Raw genomic sequence first — 23,633 nt, forward strand, 5'->3', positions numbered from 1 at the left:
TGTAAATCGTAATGATTCCGTTGAGTAATAGGGACTAGACCGGGGGTGGGGGGTCTTCTCCCCTTATTTGAATATATGTATATGTGCGCGTGCCGCCCTTTAGGATGCGTTTTCTAGCCCTTTGGTCTAGGTCTGTGTTTTTTTCGAGCTGAAGAGTCTAAAATGGGGTCCACTTTGCGATGTTTTGCTTGGTCTAAAATGTGGTCTATTGTCCCATGGAGGTATATGGGGAGATTGTCATTTACCAAAATGTTGCCTCCTCAGGATATGTCTAAACAGGCTTTCATCTTTTAAAAATCTGTAATGGTCTAAAATGGGATATTGATTCTTGGTCAAAGTGGGTCTAAAATGAGGCCTGGTGTCAATTCCAGCACTAGCCACACACCCCTACCAGAGCTGGCCACTGGTACCGACCCCGGGGACTAGACTAACAAATTTAGGATGGCTGGACGATTGGGAACAGTCTCTAATCACTGCAGTCAAAGCATTTATGACCGTACTTGCTAATTGCAATGAGCCTGTTACCGTTCCAGTGTTTGCTTCGAAAAAATAATTAGGCGAAAAAGTAATAATTGGTTGTTACCGATAACAGTGCCTCAGAAATTAGGTAGAAAGGGTCCGGGGAAAGGGTAGATATGTCGGGATTTTATTTTATCTTTTTATTTTTGAAATATATTGCTTTGACCCAAAACTAAATGAAATGTCAGAGTGCATCGAAATTCTGTGATAGTTGGATGAAATGTCAGGCATATATGGCTGGAGAAAGTAATCAGACGTGTATGATGGTCAAGAAGACAAATAAACTTTAATGTTGGCGGTTTAACTAGGGTCGGTCAGGTTATCGGAACTTGTGACACACATTGTTTTGATTTTGCCTTATTGTTATCTAATATTAATTTTATTAATGATATGAGACCTCTGAGTGTAAAGCCCGGAATGATAAAAGCTCTCAAAAGTTACGCTACAAATTGTAGCTAGAGTGATCCACTTGTTGACTTTTGGCAGATAAGTGGGGATGGGGCCCGTGGGGGGGGGGGGGATATGAAAAAAAAAGTCGAGTAATGTTAATTTTTCTTTAGGGGGGGGAAAGCTTACCTGTATGTATTCGTCAACTACGGGAAAATAGAGTGAGCTTAGCAATGATATGTACGTTGCCTACAATATAAAAATACACCATGGTGTCCCGTAGCCTTACACTAGACCGTGAACGGTCTGTGTTCAGACCTATATGGGCTAATTATCACCCCTGAAATCTTAAAATACTTCAATTAGTGACTACAAATTTAACCTGAAAACTCAGACCACTGTCATGGTTGCAGTATATAGTGGTCAGTGGTCAGTGACAGTGGTTTGAGGTCGCGGCATGCAGTCGTCCCGGGTGACATTTAGGCGTGTATGTGGCTATGGGGAGGGGATCTCCCATTACACGTTCACCTCAGTGGTTCTGTAACAAACCGTTTGACACTCTTCAGTGGAGATGTTGTGATACAATATTACGGGACTAGTACTCGACTCGATTCTGACCGTTGCCAGTCGCGAATGGAGCCTGCAAGTAGAGGATTGGTAATATACGTGAGATAGTGAGATAGTGAGTGGATAAGATATTAGGTATCTCAGTTGACAGGTGGTGAATTGTATGAGCAAACGACTCTAGTATGTGGGCTTCAATAAATTAACGTGTTACTCCAAGTAAGTTCAACATGTGTGAATGTTCAAGTTGTTCAGTTATCCACTCTTGTCTTTCACACTCACATGAATGTAGAAACACAGCGTTTGCATAGATTCCTTTATTATGGCTCCAACAACCCCTTTGATTTCAAAGAAACAACCTGCATTGAGTTACATACCGACAATGCTATAATTTCATGTTTTCCTAAGGTTGACATTATCAATATTGTAATGATCATATGGTAAAATTATACTTTTTTAAACCAATTTTCTTTTCTTTCTTTTCATTCTTTCCTAATTGTGTTTTTGAAGTTCATTTAGGAGCGGGAGAGGATTATATAAGTCTTTCTGATAGTTCTCCATCTTAAAAAGTCTGTCTTTGAGTACCAGGATTGGAAGTCTTTTCGTGCCTTATTAGTTCTGTTCACATCGAAGTAACATACCATCGATTCCGAAATAAAAACCATCGTCATTTTTACCACCATGCTGTTTCACCTTCTTGCCATATGAATTGGTGCACCAACATCTGTAGAAATATATATTAACATAAAATTAATTACTAAGTGTCATCATGTCATATACAAATTAACTCTCGTGAATCCCTGAGTAGAAAATAAATTTTGATGCATAACAAGCTGTAATTCGTAAAAAAGTGAAAAGGGAGTGTTACGTTGAACTGGTCTACACTTCACAAAATTGCACTCTACATGATAATCATGACGTTGCAAGTTCTCTCTCTCTCTCTCTCTCTCTCTCTCTCTCTCTCTCTCTCTCTCTCTCTCTCTCTCTCTCTCTCTCTCTCTCTCTCTCTCTCTCTCTCTCTCTCTCTCTCTCTCTCTCTCTCTCTCTCTCTCTCTCTCTCTCTCTCTCTCTCTCTCTCTCTCTCTCTCTCTCTCTCTCTCTCTCTCTCTCTCTCTCTCTCTCCCACTCCCATCCTTCCTCAACACTCGAATACCTTTTGTTCAGGCATTGTTTCGGACCAAATGAGCCATCCTGTTGACAACTTGGTGAAAATCCCCATTCTACGGCTAACATAGCTTGTAACCAACAATTATCGACATGTATCTCTGGAATCTCAAAGGCAATAGTGTCTGGAGGAATTATTAAAAACAAAAACAAACATATTTGTAATGTAATTAACGACATTCATGTAGTCTTTCTCATAAACGCACGGGTCGCGATTTCATCATGACTTACTCTTCACAAATCTGTGAGTAAATCGATATAAAATAAATCAAGTTGATTATAAACTCCCTGTGTGTGTGTGTGTGTGTGTGTGTGTGTGTGTGTGTGTATGTATGTATGTATGTATGTATGTATATGTGCGCGCGCGTGTGTGTGTGTAATACCTTGTATATGTATGTAGGTAGGCATGTATACATATGTATTATGTACGTGTGTGCCACGTGTATATATACTATGTACATGATGTAGGTGTGTACGTGTGTATGAGCGCGTGCGCGTTGTATCACAGACAACGAAATGCAGTGTATGTGGTTATACTTTGCGCGCCAATCACTTGCATTTTAATTTTTCTTTCTTTCTTTCTTTCTTTCTTTCTTTCTTTCTTTCTTTCTTTCTTTCTTTCTTTCTTTCTTTCTTTCTTTCTTTCTTTCTTTCTATTAAAGTCCTCCAAAGATGTGGCCATACCGTTATAAATTTTCACGGAATTTTATGGCGCCAGTCGACGTCAATGTGTGTGTGTGTGTGTGTGTGTGTGTGTGGCGTATGTATGTCAAGTGCATTAATATTACCATCCAAATCACTGAAGTATTCTCCGTAGCTCTTTTCAAATTTACTTTTCGCGATGTCAGGACCTACTGGTTCTCCAGCTCCGAGCGGTACAAATTCCTTTTCGGAGAACGGTTGGTAAGGTTGGTTGTTAATGGAGTTGTCGCCATAATCATAGTCGTTCTTGTAGTCGTTATCTTGAAGAGAGGAAGAGAGAGAAAGAGAGAGGAAATCGAGATGTTAGATTTTTAACGAATGAACGTTTCTCTAACTATACTATGCTCTCCTTAGTCTAAATTCTAATGAGTGCAATAAATAAATAATAATCCCACGAACTTCCATTAATATATCTAAAACACACGTTTTTAGAAATTCTGTTGTCATCTTTGTCAAATTTGGACTGCGTCATCAAAACAAGTGTAAAAAATATTTTGTGATTTTTCTGTTCTGTATAGCCCCTGTTCATTCCGAAGGTACAGATTGGCATATAATAAAGGTCTATCTATTAAAGCATATAGACCCTCCACTTGGTTAAATTTGAGAGCTTATATTCTATTGCATGGCCTGGGTGTAAGCTTACTGTTGATAGTTTTACATTGGATAAATTCCTTTTTAGTATATCAATATCATTTGTTTACAGGGGTAGATTTCTTTTCAATCCACTGCATATTATAGCTAGCTCTATTTCATTGCTACTCAGTGATAACTCATGTACCTGCAGAATAGTCCCACTGACTGTCACTTCGTCCATAACTCCCTCCAGCATGTTTTATACCCCCTATATTGTTTGGGGGTACAACTGGAGCATCTGCCTGACCGTAGTTTCCAAAGTAGTCGTGGCTGCCTTCGTTAAAACCACCTCCATATGTACCTAAATTGCCACCCTCGTAGTTATTCTTTTTGGCTTCATAGTCATCGTACTGATCGTCACTATCTTTGTGGAGATCGTGTCCGTAGCCGTTGGGGGTGTACTTCGTCTTCCTGAAACCGTAAGTCTGTCTTTTGCTTCTCGCCTGCTTTGAATCTAGCTTGCCATGTAGACTACGTAAAGCTCGATGTTTCAACTTCAAATTCCCGGAATGAATGCAATATATCTCTGTAACGAAGAATACATGTAGAAGGGCACATACACACACCAACCATGCAAATTTAGATGTCGTAGGAATACCCATCTTCAAAAAGTCACTACGTGGGTAAGTGCACTTTTTAAGTGCAACATTCCGCACAATTTGGTGAAGACGTCATCGTAAAATGGGATTGATGTGGGTATTCGAGAGAAACGCTTTCGAATATAAACGGTTAATGGCCCATGGCGCGCGGTGCTACTGGCGCGCCGAAACCACGAACGATTTAAGTTGTCACGGGTGATTTAAGTTGTCACGGGTGGCAGGTCGCACACACTTTATACCTACGCTAATAAATGTAAATGAATTTACCTTCAATGGAATTACAAGTACCAAACTAAAATAAATTTGCCACAAATCCCAAGCTCTGGCTAAATACTCGGAACCCGACCGATCTGTTTTCTTTCCCCAGTGATGTCTGTAAATATTTCATCAAAGTTTCACAGAAGGGGTATTCTAACCGTCATTTCATTTGTGACTTGGTCGAAGCAATATTTAAAAAAAAATATTAAAAGGTAAAGATAAAATGAAATAAAATAAAATAAAACCCGACCTGCCTACCTGAAACCCACACCACCTAATATTATATGTGCAGAGAGGGTAAGACCGACAACGGCCGCCGATAGGCGTTTCATAGCTATAGCTAGACTACGAAATTCACGTTAATGAGACACATGCCAATGACCACTTTCTCCACTGACATGTTATTCTTTGCGATACATTGAACATATCATAAAATATACATCGCTAATCATATATGGCATGACACCAATCACTGGGTGTCAGATTCCAGTGGGCTCGAATTCCAGTGTATACGAAGTAAACAGACGCGAAATAGAGTTTCTTGAATAAATTGTAAAAGAAGAGAAAACACAGATAATTTAAAACTGAAGTTGGGATTTTATTCATACATGCATATGTCACTAGTGCGTACAACGAATTTGTGAATATCCTGGCATGATATATATTCGTTAAGGAAACGATTCTTAATTTAAAGTGGTCATAGTATTGGTATGTAATTTATTTATTTGGATGTTGATTAACTTGATAAAAACAACTATGTGTCCTACCTTTAAAAAACAATGTGAAATTGAACAACATAGACAAAGTCCGTGTTTGTAACCTATAACTTGCCAAAATCTAAGTGCCAAAAATTTGTTTACAATCACATCCTTTACGTAGGCCCACAATTTCAAACTTTTTACACATTTTAAAAACAATTTTTAGCATTAAAATCGGATATTACAAACACAGACTTTGTATATCTTGTTTCACATTCGTCTTTTTTTTGTAGAAAAACAAACTGAATTGCCTTTTTAAATTAATAATCCAAAACAAATACCTTGTTCTCATCCATATGGGAACTTTGAATTATGATATTAAAATAATATGCTGTAGATAAAATTTGAGATACGATAGTGTCAGCCAGCACTCACGCAAGTTCCGGCCGTTGAGGGCGGAATGGTGGGTGGTAGCTTACAGCTTCATTGAATTAATGATCATAACAATCATTATATCTAAAAACAAATATAGTATTTCTATAGCGAGCTGAGGTTTCAATTCAAAATTTAGTAATTATGGTGACACGTTGATCTTTAAAAAAGCGCCAATTCAATGACTCGACTTGAGCAATTTTGGGACAGTTTTATATACATACTAATATAGTATTGACTTACTAGTGGATGTCCTGAAGTATATCGAGTTACCTTTAGTATGTGTATACTTATCCGTTTATTAAATTACTCATAGCATAAACATTATAAAAATACCACGTGATCCAAGAACTATTTTGATCATGTTTATGCAGTTGTGTAATGTCAAAATCATTAAGCTTATGTAACAAAACTGTCTCAAAATGCAGCAATAATTGAGTCATAGGCGGTTTGACTTTATACAGTACTAAATAATCTATTTCGTATGATTGAAAAGATTTAATCCGATTAAATCTGTCCAGGGACTCAGACCACTGTAGAATATAGTTATTTGAAGGAAAAATCTTGATTTGCTCCTCAACGTATTTGATATATCTCTTCTCTCTTGTCCTTCACTACGCTGTCTTTTGTTTATCCCTTTGATAACTGACTTATTTCTCCTTGAACTGACAAAGTACTGCGGTCATATACACAGCTTAGATCAGTAAAACATACAAAGACCACTGTGGTCTGATGAAGCACTGAACTAGTAGTAGTACTGTTATTACCTAACAATCATACAACCCATTATACAATGTGATAACAGAACTGCTTAATAACCAATAACATATCAGCTATGGTAAGTCACACCGGCCAAGACTTTTATTTTTTTCTGCTTCCATGATATATTTTACATTCGTATGTATCTAGCCTAATATATGATACAATTCAATAAATAAACAAATTACGCTAAATTATCACCTAAACGGTAAAAATAGTTAGAAGTCAGAAAATGTAACTTGTGCAGTACATATATGGATGAAACACGCAATAGTTTTGGCCTGTACGTACGTCACGCCATAGTATTTTGGATCGTTCGTTACATTAAGTTATCATACAAATTACAACAACTTTTTTTTTTTTTTTTTAAAGGTTTATCTTTTGAGTGTCTTAATTAACTGTTCCCAGTGTTCAAGTTTAACCAGACCTTGATAACATGGCATGTACGTTAAATCAGCGATCTCTTCAGGAGGTTCACATTGCTTTAACATTACAGGTACAATGCACTGTCTTCGTATGGATTGCAGCAATGCTTGCCGTACTTCATACTGACACCAACTACTACGAAGGAAGTCTGGTGTCATCACTACCACGAATTTGTAACTTTGTTTTATACACTGACAAATATTCTTAACAATTGGTTTACCGATCGTGAAATCCCTTTCATGTAGGCATCCTTCCAGTCCCTGTAGTTCAAGTCTGTCAAAGAATGGCTCCACCCAGTTTTTATCTTTGGCACAGTAGCACATGAAGAAATCAAACTCAAACATATTTTCATGTTTCTTCTCTTGGGGTGCCATTAGGAACGAAGGAGTGTGGCGAACAGTACTACTCGAGGACGAAGCGGGGACAATGTCACGATTAGCATGATTAGTCCCAGCTGTTGACGACTTTTGACCCTCGACACTTGACAGAGGTAGTGGACCACTGCAGCTGTACGATGACGAAGGGGTGGAACTAACAAGGGATGATACAGATTTCATGTGATATTCATTTAGAGTCGTATTTGGAACAGACACAGAGGAAGATATATCTTGAATTGAATGGTTTTCAACTGTGCTTGAAAGTGATGAGGGACCACTGAAGGAAGTTGGGGTGGTGAATTGAACAATCGGGGACTCCTGGTATGCACCTTCCACAAAACCAGAATCACATTTCTCACCAGGGAAACTTAATTCGGGTTTCTTCATGACGTTGATATACCCAGGTCTATCTTCCATAATGAATTCCTCATCTTCTCTATTGTTACCAGGGTTACTTCCGTCATCCACGTCCTCCCATTTCTCATCTATCCAGACCATGCAGTTTTGTTTCCATTCTTCTCGTCTTTTCTTGGCTTCTTGGTAACGAATTTCAGAACTTTCCTCTTCGCCAGCGTCTCGGAGGCATCGAGCCCAACGCTCGTACGTAAGAGCTGGATCGAAATAATCAAACACCATAAGTTCACATTTGACAGCAATACTGAATTCTTCAAGAGCAGCATCAAAGTCTTGCCGTAGGTGATAGACGTAAGCTAAGTCAGAGTGATCGGCATGGGTGTTTTCAAACGTCATTGCACGACGGAAGTCTGATATCGCCTTATCCAGGAGTTCATCTCTAGATATGTTATCCCTAGTTTCATACTCTAAATCTTTGTACATTGCTACGTACATGTTTGCTCTCCATCTAAAGGCAAACCAAGACGGCAGTTTTTCAATAGCGTCTGTTAGTAGCTTATCCGCCAGATCATACTGTTTTAACTTTGCGTATTCTGAGCCCACTCGTCTTACTATGGCATGGTGATCCGATAACTGCATCGCCATGTCAAAACAGTACGTGGCGGTGAAGCGACTCGTATCATCTTTGTCACTTAGAGCCTCAGCCAATGACCGCTTACCTTTGCAATGATTGACAAGTATTCCAAGAAACGTCCAACATAGAGCACACGTGCGTGTCATAGTACTTTTGATTTCAATGGCTTCATAGAAACATCTCACTGCAGAGACAAAACTTTCATTAAGTCTTTCATCCGAGGCTCCAAGATTGATCAAATATGAATCTTTAATGTACAGGACAAGCCCGTAATCAAACAACCAATCAGCTCGCTCAGGTGTATTCAGAGACCAACCTATTTCAGCTGCTTTTCTTGTATACGTGATGTGTCTGAATGCCTTTTTGTCGTCATGCGCAGTGAACCACTTAACTGATCTTCCCCGGTCAGCATACGCCCTGGCCAGGACAAGTTCGTCAATATTCTCACATTGCAATATCTTCTTGAGTTTCTCCTCATATTTTCGACACAGGCTGAGTCTTCCTTGCTGTCTATATACATACCACATGTTACCCATGGCGTTAACGTTACGGGGATCTTTAGCCAATACTTCTTCAAATTTCCGAATTGCCCCTCTTCCATCCTCCAGACCGAAAGCGATGTAGCCGTGTAAATTCACCAAGTAGCAGAAGTCGGTTGGACACTTGTCAAAGTCACATTCTTCTGACGTCTGAACTACCTGTGTTAACCATTTCTGTCTCTGTTCTAGTTTCTTTACCTTCAAGTCTTGGAGTTCAGGCCAGGTGAGGTGACAGCCAAGTCCGAAAGTTGGATCAGGTTCACGGTCGATCGATGTCATCATCATCATTCACACAATTACAGAGACCGCGATACACATGCATGACACAGAATGTACGATAAGTGAGGGAAATGTGAACAAGACAAACCGTAGAATCCGCCGAACGCCATGTTTCAAATTTGCATATCAAATGTAGCCTACATGGTACATCATGTTTTCTATCGGTGTCCAAATCCATAAATCACCACATAGATATCATCATAGCGTTGCCCTGGTCGCATATGCATCAAAACAGTACCTCATGTCTTCTAATTATTACATAACAGTTAAAGTACGGCACTGGTATTACGGAAAAACGCCAACGAAAGGGAAAGTGATACTAGCATTCAGTTGGAAAGTACCGGCCATTGAAAACCTCCATAAGAATAGAGGTTAAAGGTCACACATTGAATACGATACGTATTGCTGCAGTTGATACCTATGTACATATGTGTATGTATAAGGTCTACAACTCAGCTACACAAGGTAAACCAAATATTTCGCAAAATATAAAATCTGTATTCGAAGCTAGCTGGGTTGACTTTTTGATATATATTTTGACATATATATAAAATCTGTATTCGAAGCTAGCTGGGTTGACTTTTTGATATATATTTTGACATATATATATATATATATATATATATATATATATATATATATATATATATATATATATATATATATATATATATATATATATATATATATATATATATATATAGTTTTGCTATTACGCTCTGCCACTGCGGTATAGAGCACTGTCTTAGCAGATTGATACTCACCGAGTTATATATATATATATATATATATATATATATATATATATAGTTTTGGTAGTACTGGAACTCTTTCTTGGTCGTAACTCGGAGTTTCACGCATAGTGCGATCGTCAGACAACTCTCTGAGAGTTGTCTGACGATCGCACTATGCGTGAAACTCCGAGTTAAAACCAAGAAAGAGTTCCAGTACTACCAAAACTATTACGCTCTGCTACTGCGGTATAGAGCACTGTCTTAGCAGATTGATACTCACCGAGTTATATATATATATAAATATAACTCGCGTACATGTACATAATACCATCAGATGATCGCGCAATGCGTGAAACTCCGAGTTACAACCAAGAAAGAGTTCCAGTACTACCAAAACTATATATATATATATATATATATATATATATATATATATATATATATATATATATATATATATATATATATATAACAAAAACGTATTTACATTTATTTGATTCAAAATGAAATGTATACCCATATATATAATATATACATGTATATGGTTGCATATGTGTGTGTATGTGTGTGTATATATGTGTGTATATATATGTGTGTGTATGTGTGTGTGTGTGTGTGTGTGTGTGTGTTCATCATATTTATGATAAACGAAAACGTCTTTACATTTATATGATTTTTGTTTCAAAATAAAATGTATACGGGTCCCCATACAAATATATACACAATGAAAATCAACCCTCCGTTTCTTAGTAACCAGGAACAATTCACTTTTTCAAGTCCTAATTCACAAACATGTTCTTCTTATTTCATTTTACCAGAAACGAGAAAAAATATTTAAAAAAACCCAACCAGTTTGAGTACAACGAGTCAAGACATTCGTTTGTTGGAGAGTCACCTTGAAGAGAAGGAGACTACTCTGGGAGACACATTTAAAATCAAAGATGTAGATACGCATTGCGTAATCATAATTGAAGCGAGAATACTTATGGAAAAACGTAGCTGAAATAGGGTATCCAGACTGAGCATGCTCAAACATACAAACAAAGGACTATGGGATTATCTTTAGTTATCATTATACCTAATACGGAGGTATCAATAGAATAAACCTCCTACAAAGGTCAAGGTAACCATATATTGATTATCTGTGGTTACTTACGATGTAACAATATCGTTTACAATACTGATATTTAGTATCACATTTCCCATGCATGATGCAGCATTCATGATCGCAGGTTTTTATGTGTACTAACACTAAAAGGACAACAACAACAACAACAACAACAAAAAAACCAACAACAACAACAAAAACAACAACAACAACAACAACAACATGGCAGTTGTCAAAACAGAATTGTCAACTCCGGCGAAAAAATCAATTAGAAAGAACCTGAACGACGAACTCGATATCAGACGCCCCAAAAGTTATTGAAAGAAAAGAAAGACAGGTCTTAATTTGAGTATAACAGAAACACTTAGGTCTTGAAAAAACGACTTCTTTTTAGGACAAAAAAGAAGAATAAATTAAATTAAACATGAGAAAGATGGATGTCCTAAAAAAGTACTTTAGGCTAACAACGGTCTAATTTTGTATATATGGATATCCGTTGCTAGGAAGGACGCGGAAGCGCTCACTTAAAACAGTATAACCACTCCGGTCTATGCAGGGGCATTAGGCATCAATATCAATTCGGAGGAAATCTGAAAATTATAGTAATAAAGGCCCAAGTGAGGTGAATATGTATGAATATGTATGCGTCACAATTACATCATACTAGTACTTGTTGCTTGTTTCTTTAATTTTTTATAATATATTTTATAAGCTTATTACATACTCACAAATATTCCATTGGGATTATGGATGAATGTGTAAAGCCAGAAATACAATGTGAAAAATATAAATAAACGACATTAAGATGTACATGTACTCTTTCTGTGCCATCACGCAGACATCAAAGTGTGTCTGCTTCTAGCTAGTTGCAGAATTAAAATTTAATGGTCTATTTCAATTTCATTTAGAAACAAATTGTAGCAAGAAATTGCAATCTAGCTATCTTACAGAGCAGAATGTGCAGTTTCTTATTAGTTTCTGCATGGTTGTACCGAACAGAGCCGGTCAACACTAACATGAAATGGGCAGTAAGTATAGGCACTGAGGACACAACATAATACAAAGACTGAAGGTTCATCATTTATTGTGGCCACTCATTTATAGCTGATATAGTTTCCAGGGACAGCGCCAACAACGGCGAATCTTTCAGTCAAAGATTTACCATGTGTACCAATAAAACCGTCTGAAAGAGGTGTGTATGTTTCGCTGATAACCATAGACCCTACACGTAAGTCTATGTGATAACTAAGTATACCAAAACAAACGAACTTTATTTGTATTTAGATGCGGTCTTTGACCAATCGGATTAAAATCTAACGTGTTGAAAGCGGCTAGATGTCTTTATTTACCTCTATTTCAGTCACTTGTAAGCAAATATTCTTTTCCAGGATGGTAATATTCTAGTCTAGGATCGATCATAATACAAAATAATTATAATGACGTTACATTACGATATTCTAAAAATACCGTTGCCGGTGATTGCTCCGGAATATGCTATACTATAATTAGACTAGAATATTACCATCCGCGAATAGAATATTAACTCACAAGTAACTGTGCTCTACTTCCATCTTTTTGTGTCGTTTGAAATTTGTTCCGGGTGATATCGATCGCGAAGGCTTGATGACATACATAAACAGTTGTGTGACAGCAGTATCTCAACTCAATGGCGCAAATGGATCTCCCTAACGACTAACCAAAAGACGTCGTCGGGATTACACATTTAAAAACACAAACACAAACACAAACAAAAACAACCAAAAACAACAAACAAACAAACGAACAAACAAACAAAAATACAAAAAAAAAAACAGAAACAAAAAAAAAAGATCAACTACGAGTACAAGAACAAACAACAGTTTGGCTGAAACAGTATAAACTAAAGTGAGGTAATATAGATATGTAGACACGTATCTGAATAAAATAACACCTATATTTTCAAAAGCCAAATTAATTGCAATTTGAAACGCTGTATTACAATTCAATTCAATTGATTGTATTAGGTCTCTTGGCCAATGAGTACACCGTTAAATAACAGTACAAATGACGTCACAATGGAGCAACTGTACAACATGTTTAAGTGCTGATACAGTTCGACACAAAAACCCAACATGGTTGGAGAAGGTATAAATGACAATTAAATAAATGCATGAATAAATAAATAGATGGACGGGTGGATGGATGGATGGATGGATGGGTGGGTGGGTGGGTGGGTAGGTGGATGGATGGATGGATGGATGGGTGGAAGGATGGATGGATAGATAGATAGATAGATATATAGATAGATAGACAGACAGACAGACAGACAGACAGACAGACAGACAGACAGACAGACAGACAGACATACAGACAGACAGATAGATAGATATATAGTTAATTATTGTCAAATCTAATTTTGAACGCTTTATAACTAAACATCTTGTTTGTCTCACTTTACGGCATGAGAACGTGACAAATGTGTACATATTCGGAAACTCCCAGAAATATCAATATTTCGGAATTAACTCTTAAATTCTTAAATTAGTATATTTCGGACAAACTAAAACGAAACGATCATCTTCCAAAAGTTCACAATGTCTGCAAACTCTTATCATCAAACGATTTTCTAACACTGAAGTCTAGAGTCATCTGCCTGATTCAATTTCTAGTCTATGCGACGAAACTAATTTGAATAAATCAACGTATCTGAATAAATTAACACCTGTATTTTCAACAGCAAAATATTGAAACGCTGTATTGCATACATGCATGTTCCTTTCCGATGTGTTGTAACTGCAACACACGGTCCTGTTTACCATGTTTACTAACATTATGGAATGAACCCGGGAATAAGTAGGGACTTCCCCACCATGGTTATTTTTAGAATGCCCTACGTCATTGAAGCTCAAAGCTGTTACATAAACATTGCGCATGACTGTCTACCATTGAGCATTGACTTGCCCGGTCTCATGATCTATAGTTTTTTTGTTCTCTACCTCGTCTTATGTAAGATAAGATATACACGTCAGGAAGATAGATTACGTGGGTAAGCGTGTACATTTCTATTCTTGCAAGGAACCATATCCAATTCGTCGCCGGGTTATTTTAATTGTTCACCGACTGGAACTCGACCTCATGACTGGTTAACAATAACATCACCGTGAAGGAACTCCAAATGACAACAGAGGAAAACAGGTTTAGGTCTACTAGAGGTCATTGACCAGACACAGTCATGACACTGAAGTTGTATTTGTTGTTATGAACGTCATTGGAATATGATATCCATATCTGGAATACCAACGCACGCGCACCCCAGCATGTTTCCAATATATACATTTAGCCAATATGTCGGATATCGTCGGGGAATCTAAAGCAGGGGAATCTGACGTTGACGACACATGCGCAGTAGTAATCGATGAGCTTGGCTGTCATTTTACCTGGCCTGAACTACAAGGTAAAGATACCAAAACACTTGAACGCACCAAAAGTGCTTTGGCGAGTATTGTGTCGCAAATCGAAGAATGCGATTTCGCCACGCTTCCAAGTCGGTCTGCATCGCTTGTCAATCTACAAGGTTTTATAGCATATAGCTTGAAAGATGACGACACAGCTATCGAAAAATTTGAACAAGTCTTACAGCACGATCCACAAAATCATAACGCTCTTGCCAGTTTGGCATACATTTACGAAAAACTTGGACATTTGCGGCAACTTGGAACGTATTTGTCGGGACTCAAACATATCCATTCTAAAATTCTCACTGAAAAGCGTAATACCATCAGATCGCGGAGTCTGGTCGATCGTGGCCATGCAGTTCGTTTCTTCGAGCAGGACTCGAGACAGTTTTCGTACATGAGTTACTTTCGTGAGGCTGCCGAGTACGGACAAAGAAGTGACTGTACAACACCCGAGCGAGCAGAATGGATTTTCGACTATGCACTTGCCCTTTACAGACGAGATAATCATTTTATTTTCGCTGATGCAAGTTTGATGATATTAAATCGAAGTTTCAGGGAAGCGGCAGAACATTTTTACGGCGTAACTACAATAAATGCCCCTTCAGTTCGCAACCGGGCTCTTTCCTGGGTATTTCTCGGTGTTTTGCTAAACAATGTGAAAGGACGTTATCTGTCTGATGTGTTACCTAACGTACCCGACGTGTTGACTTTGACAGCAGAAAAATGTCTGCGTCGGGGACTACAACTTTCGCAAGGTCCATACGTGACACGGCGCGTAGCTGCTGAATTCTTGCGTATGGGACACTACGATTTGGCAATGAAATACTTCGATATGTCTTTGGAGAGTTTAAAGTCTTGGTTTGCTTACAGGCATAAAGGGCGACTCCTCCTTGCTATGTACGAGGATGATAAATATAATTATCCAGCTGATAAGAAAGAACTTCTGTTCAAGGCAAAAGAAAACTTAAACATGGCTTTGGAAATGAAGGAAGTCCACGCGGACTACTCCGATTTAGGATATGTGTATTTTTTACTTGGAGAATACAGGAAAGCTGCTAGAAACTTCAAAGACGCTGTTCTTAGCAAAGAAGACGATTATTTCAACCCTGTGGACACATACCACAGATGGTCGCGATGTTTGGAAGCGATGGGAGAAATTGATGGGGCACAAGCAATATCGAAAAGGGGAGAAACAGTCGCAAAGAAAATCAAAGAATTGACAATGGCGGCTGGGGATGGGGATTACCATGGCGACAGTTGTCAAGGTGATTGCAATAAAATATCTACGAAGGATATGCCTGGTTATATCAATCTCGTGAAAGAGTACAGAATTCACTTGCGTACAGCAAGGCGGAAAACAAGACAGTTGAGTTGTCGGGACATGTACTTGTCGACACAGTTGTACAACCGTGAAGATGGCAAAACATCAAAGTCACTGCCGTTTGATTTCCTTTTGTCGTTCGACGTGAAAGATGAAGAATGGGCACTAGCTCTGTTGACACGACTTGAAAAAGATCAAAAGTTACGAGGGATAATTCACTTTCGAGACTTCATCCCGGGAGAAGCAATTGTGGATAATATTGTTCATTTTATCGAGAAGAGCTATAAGACCATAGTGATTTTGACGCCAAATTTCATCGCTAGTAAGTGGTGCAGGTACGAATTAAAACAAGCGCACTGCGTTGCCATGGAATCGGATAGAAATACCATCGTTCCCATTTTACTACAGACGTGTGAAGTACCGAAAGAAATACGAGACTTAACGTACTTCAGGTGCCAACATGGTCAGTTATCAGCCTTGGACTTCGATAAATTAACACAATTATTAACGCAGTCCAATTGATATTGAGTCGTGTGTGCAACTCGGAGAAGAACACAGTCCATTTGTGAGCTGATTTGAGGAGCGGTTATGTAGTAAGAATTATATTACTGAAATGTTTGCAGCAATAAAGGCATTATGAACGTATTTTAGTGTTAGTCAAAAACGCTGCGGCAATGATGGGTAACCGTTTATACACCGTTGATGACGTCATTAGAGCGTGTTGTTTGCGAGATACACAGTATGATGAAATCCAACGGTACATGAAATCCGTTTATTGATGCACGACTTTAGTTGGCCATTATATAATGAATATTGTGATATTATCAATACTACAGAATCACTCCTCAATGCTCAAGTCACCAAGTGACTGTGGAGAAGATCATACACAGTAACATTATGATGATGGAATACTAGTAGACAGGGTAGTATTATCATGTATATGTATTCTCCTATTTGCCTGAGTACAGTATACATGTAACTAGATATGTTACATAAGTGTACAAGGAATTGGTCTCGGTTGTGAAACACGGAATAGAATCAACCCAGACTTTACATGTAAGAGCAAGTTGCATATAGAATTTATAGAAGACGATACAAAATGTCAATGTTGATGAAACTAGGACTGAAGAACTTGACCACTTCACTACGGTGAGGGTGGGGTGGGTTGGGGTTGGGGAGGGTTGGGTAAGAATACATTTTCTCACATGTTTTAATGTACGATGACGTTTTGAGAAATTGATATTTAGAACTCAGGTAGATGATGGTTCCAGCTGCCACACCAATCTGATTAAAATCTGATGTGGTTAACGGAAGGCGGGGGGGGGGGGGGTGTACAAAACAAACGACATAAAACGATGGAAATAGAGGCAAATAAAGATATCTAACCGCTTTCACCAATCACCACATCAGATTTAATCATATTGATGCCAAACCACAGTTGGGAATTTTATTACGCCAACTTTGTGAAAAATTGGATATGATCCAAATGATTCAAGGATCAATGACTTAGCCATGTAGAAAGTACAGTAACTGTACATAATTTATAACAAAAGTTCAACGTGCGAGATGCAGACTTTATGTGATGTTGTGTGGGTTGGGGGGGGGGGGCATTGCCATATGGGTTCTGAGTTTGACTGTCATTGGTGGAAATGTTATACATTATCACTATCAGTACACCTATCGGGGCTATACTCAAATTAAATTCAAGGAAGTGCCCAATCGATATCGGATATTTTTTTTTTTTTTAGAGTGAAAGAGGTTTTATAGAAGTGTAAAAACATAGTCACTTTGGTTTGCGTTGTAATTCCTTCCACAAATATAACTTGGTGTAGTCGCCCAGGAAAAAAGTACATAACTCATTCATTACATGAATTATCCTCAATTTATAGCCCAAGTGTTCTAATTCTAATTTGTCAATACATCTTTTCATCAAGCATTATAAACAAAATTTATCATTCTTGTACAGTATGGTCAATCTATATGTTATGTGGTTTTGTGCCTGGCTAAAAACTGAAATATTATGTGTTTACCACCATATGTAACAGAACTATATAGTTCCCCTTCTCTCTCCCTCCCCCCTCTCCCTCCCTCCCCCTCTCTCTGCCACCCTTCCTCTCTCTCCTTCCCCATCCCTCCCTCCCTCCCCCATCTATCTCTACCTTCTCCCACCCTCTCTCTCAACCCCCTCCAACACACACTGACCCCAGATGCAAGATACTGGTCATGGATAACCCAAGAGGCATGAGTTAGGCTATAGCTTGGTGCATCTGTATCTTGTATGTGTAAAGTAACTACTGTAATATAAAGCATTCATAACATTTTTCTGTTAAAATTGTCAACATTTTTTAGGTAAAGTTTTTTTTTATAATTTTAAATTCGTCTCAGTAGTCCATGCTGACGAAATAGGTATTTAATTTAAATAGAAAACTGTATTTATTTTTTGACAAATCTTTACTAAAACTTTTTTTTTTTATTTCTTTGATACAAAAGGGAGTGTGCTAATGTGAAGTTTATACATTTTCTTTGGCAATTGATAACAGCAATGTACATTTAAATTGATTTTGTTGTGAATTTTAACCACAAATGCTGAACAGTTGTCATCAATAAATTGTTACTGTAACATCATCTGGGTAGAATTTTCTCAAATTTATTTCAAAAGTCAATTTCTAATGATCAAGAAGTCAATTGTTGTGATTTGTCAGAGAGAGAGAGAGAGAGAGAGAGAGAGAGAGAGAGAGAGAGAGAGAGAGAGAGAGAGAGAGAGAGAGAGAGAGAGAGAGAGAGAGAGAGAGAGAGAGAGAGAGAGAGAGAGAGAGAGAGAGAGAGAGAGAGAGAGAGAGAGAGAGAGAGAGAGAGAGAGAGAGAGAGAGAGAGAGAGAGAGAGAGAGAGAGAGAGAGAGAGAGAGAGAGAGAGAGAGAGAGAGAGAGAGAGAGAGAGAGAGAGAGAGAGAGAGAGAGAGAGAGAGAGAGAGAGAGAGAGAGTAGAACTTGCAACGTCATGATTATCATGTAGAGTGCAATTTTGTGAAGTGTAGACCAGTTCAACGTAACACTCCCTTTTCACTTTTTTACGAATTACAGCTTGTTATGCATCAAAATTTATTTTCTACTCAGGGATTCACGAGTGTTAATTTGTATATGACATGATGACACTTAGTAATTAATTTTATGTTAATATATATTTCTACAGATGTTGGTGTACTTCAAGTAGGGTAGAATAAACTAGACAGACAGGAAGGGGGGGGGGCTTGGATGTCAAAGGTCATGCTACAACTTATCAGTCTGTAATCTGGGTTGTCTTTCATATCCTTCCCTTTAATATTTACATAATATTTACATAATATATTATATAAACCAAGACCTGCTACATGTACAATTTCCTGTTATACAAGGAAATAAGATGAGGAAACATACTTGTATCATTGACAGTATATGTACATGTATTTAGTACTTGTATATCTGTATATCTGTAAACTGAAAGATTCACAAATGTTTGCACAGTGATGTCGCTTAAGCCACTTGTCTATGCTTAAGCTTAAGGAACAAACAATTCAATAACAAATGTGATATCTCTTGTGTTCACACAGTTGACTTTTCCACAGATACAGGTCAGTACATTACTTTGCATTCATATGACTATACAATATACCATTATTATAATAATTTCTTTATCTTCTACATGTATAGCCCTTCCATATTATTAATGAATACCAGGACAAAAAAAAACATTTCATAATTTCATCAAGTTAAAAATATAGTTAGTCTGGATGCAAACGTGCTATCAAATTATCTCTGGAGATTTGACATTTAAGATTCGATGAAGGATAGCACAAGACTAAACATAGTCTGTCCCGTTACCAGCTGGTTTACTGTACTGACTGTGACTTCCATTGTTGTTGTCTTCTCATTGCTGACTGTGAGATGATGACTACTTAGATGGAAGTCAGTCAGTACAGTAAACAGGCTTAACCATCGAATGAAAAAAACATAATTTCTGCACAATTTATTTTTTTGTTGAGACCTCCCAATGCTAAGGCACAACTGGAGGACAGTGTCTGCCTTTTAACTTGATAACAATTTAGCTTTAGACAGGTCTGTAATTATCACACACAAGCCAGGTATATGCATTCAAACACACAATATGGGTTTTATACCCTGGTCATTCTATGTCACTGGTTGTGCGGTGCTCAAAGTGCAAGTTCAAAATGTTCCAAATCACCATTATTTTTACACAGAGAGGCATAATTATATTATTCCCAGTTTTATTCTTCAGCCAACCAGAAAAAACTTAACGATATGTCACTATTTGTCTAGTGACTTGTATTGACATGGCCCCTTACATCACTCATATTTTCCTTGGCTGGATAAAAATATTGAGAATAATAACTGAGTACATCTGCTGTTAGTTCTTTTTTTCACATTCTGTACTTGTTGATGTCTGTATTTCAGGGGAAGCCCTTGTGTAGCATTTCTGAAATCTTTGGTTTAAGTAGATGAAGCGATCCATCATTGTTTGCACTAATAGTTGGTTGATGTTCATGGTCATGTATGAGAAAACAACAACGGATTGTTGTTGGATGAGGTGAAGGCCCGAGAATGGCCCGAGATGGCCTTGGGATGAGATGGCCTTGGAATGAGCAGTCTGGGACCAGTTGGTTTTGGGATGAAGTGACTGTCACCTTATCTTTCCGTCTATGGTTTAAGTTGACCATTTGGTTTTAATAACACAGTGATTACAACTACACCAGAGATACGATGTTGGGATATAATTTTATTGGACCATGAGTTTAACAACATCATAAAACTTAAAATCTAAATCTATATGATTGCACAGGAGAAACAATTTAAGATTCCAAAGAGACTCTACCAGTGTAAATCTTGATACATCAAGTGATGAGAAAGACCATAATTACATGTGCTATTCCCTTACAGATATGGCGTGTCATGCCACATCACTATCAGCTAGTCACAGTGGGTGAGAAGCTTCATAGAACTGAACACCAAGACAAACCTTCAGTGTTCTCCCCACTATAGAGAAAGCACAGTGCTATAACTGTCCTCCACCATTCTTGGCAGCTTTCCGCCGTGTTTCCTTGAATGACAACATTATGTTAATACATTCGCATGTAGAGAAATGGCTGATCCCAATGTACATGTGAATAAACGTCAACATTCATGTCAGAGTATGTGTCAATGTTGAAGACATGCATATTATATGCAGATCATTATGTAAGCATTATGCAAATTATGTTATTTATATGTAAATTGCTATGCAAATTAGTCACCATTATTGCAATCTATCATGGTAGAACACTGATCTCACAATCCAACTTACTTCCTACAATCATGCAGACATTTATCATACTAATAATTTACATTGCATTGCAAAAATTATCATTTTAATGATAACATAAGTTTTATATTAAATCAAGAATATAATTATAATAATGGTGATTCCTATTAAATTCATTTCAATGTTGATGTACCAGGAAATGAAAGTGCGACCCATGAACAGTACAGAGATTGAAAGGAAAAGGACATTTGAAGGGGCACAAGCTGAGTTATGTTTTTTTGGAATTGATGTAATTTTTTCCTGTATTCAAAAGATACTCACAGTATTCCACCTAACCATCACTTGCAATTAACTGAATCAAACTTGGTATTAAGATATAACTCCACTTATACACGATCCAATGACATAATTTATCATACATATAAAAAAATGTATAGGCACTCCCTGCTATGGAATCAACAGTTCAAACAATGCCAGAATGCATACTGTTATGCAAAAATGAGGCATGCATTGATATTAACATTATACTGGAATAGTTTAATCAAAGTTTTTTGGAAGTATTTTTACTCGAGTCAAATGCTGATAAACTCAGCTCATGCCCCTTTAAGTCAGATACTTATTGAACAGATTCTGTATTTTTCTTACATGCAAAAGTCAACTATTGCACAGTCCAAGGCTACTTAGTATTCACTTATGTTAATTACATCACATACAGCAATGGTATTCAAATTTCATGGTAATCACTTTTCAACAGAGAATCCTCAGATTGTGCATTATATTATGCAAAAGATGATAACAGGTTATATACGTACACATGGGATTAGGCATTCACCATTTTAAACATCATTTTTGTGTCATCACAAACTCACAAATTGTAACCGTTTTTAATCCGCGATCATTACAGCTTTCATTCGCAATTATGTAAATCTATCCATGGGGACTACAGAAAGAGTACAAATAACTTTGACATGTCAAAAGTTCATAGTCTGACACCAAATACATAATATATATATACAAGGAAATGTGAAACATATAGCATCTTCTCTGTTTCAAACGTAGAGACTGTCTATTCTGGCATTGTTTCTGGTAGGATGTACGAGATGTCATCCCATGGGTGGCGGTACAGACCTTGTTTCAGACGCTTCTGATCCAAGAAGTGACCTGTTGAGAATATATAGAAAGTGTAAGTAATACTATACAGCAAATATCTAAGCACTCACAATGTGTACACAGACATGATATTTTCTTCACTGTAATTGAAATTAAAGGCTCAGTTCAGGTTAGGTTTATTTTGTTGGCGTGAAATATAGTTACCTACCAGAGCCATAGAAAAAGTTGGCTCAGAAATAAAGACTGATCCTATTAAATCGTTATGGCTCCATTGATAAGATGACACTTATTTGAGAACCTGGGACTGAAACTCTGGATAACTGACACCCACACAGCAAGCAGCAACCCACACGTACATTTAGAAATTGTTGTCAAGCCCATGTAAAGACTTTTATTAGTGTGGTGGACAATTGGGTCTATGCTTACACACTGGATGGTCAACTAAATACACACTTTTTGATAAAATAGCTCATCAAAGAATTCAAGATGGTCTGCAGTAAAAATTTGGTTAGCGTAGAGTCCTCTCGTGCTCTTGCCTTACCCCTACCATGCTTGGCATTTTGCTAATGACCTACTGCTGTGGCCAGAACACAGGATCAAATTCTTTGTTTGTTTTTATTTATTCCTGCTAGGAGATGATGTCACTAGCATCACCACGTAAGTAGAACCAACTCAGAGGTTTGAGTTGTACGATATAAACATGATTACTATAATAATATTGTTCAATGTTGCTGCAGGAAATCATAATCTGACTTTAGGTTTGCATATATGATAATGATATTATAGCAAAATGCTAGTTGTATAGTGTAAATGTAAAATCCACACACGAATGCATTCTAGACTCTAGGCTAGAATATAGCAGGTAGTGGATAAATTAAGTGCTCACTCTCAATATACATGTAAAGTGATCACAACATCCTTCCTTTTTGATTGGGACAACTGTCAAACCTTTTTTATTTACCCGAAAGTCAGAGTTTGGTATTGGTTGTATTGTCACTATGAGAGTGGTGTAAACATCATACTTTTGACATATTAAAGTGAGTTTTAATCATGATTCAACAGCTATCTGACATGTTAACTTTGAAATATTGCACAATATGTACACACACTTCAGTCTCTATACATATACATCACTTAGCAACAAGAACGCAGACTCTATTCAGTTGCTGTTCATGTACATTTTAAAAACAGTGGTCAAACTTTCTCTGATAGTTCTAATTCTCAGGTGTTTTAAGGTTTCTAGAGATGACGATCTTCTCAGGCAGAAGGGGGAACAAATGATATTCTACCTTGGAACAGTGGAACA

The 23,633-nt window shown here is 37.5% G+C and overlaps 1 protein-coding gene across 1 annotated transcript in view; it reads right to left on the minus strand.

The window, feature by feature from the left end:
- Window positions 1–20,675: 20,675 nt before the first annotated feature.
- Window positions 20,676–23,633, minus strand: part of LOC144434575 (ATP-citrate synthase-like) — a 55,459-nt gene continuing 52,501 nt past the window's right edge. The window contains exon 27 of the mRNA XM_078123043.1: window positions 20,676–22,378. Within this exon, the coding sequence (XP_077979169.1) occupies window positions 22,284–22,378 (95 nt within the window). The 3' untranslated portion in view covers window positions 20,676–22,283. The remainder of the gene's footprint in view (window positions 22,379–23,633) is intronic.

The sequence above is a fragment of the Glandiceps talaboti genome, chromosome 4 (genome assembly GCF_964340395.1).
Source record: "Glandiceps talaboti chromosome 4, keGlaTala1.1, whole genome shotgun sequence".
Taxonomy (NCBI): domain Eukaryota; kingdom Metazoa; phylum Hemichordata; class Enteropneusta; family Spengelidae; genus Glandiceps; species Glandiceps talaboti.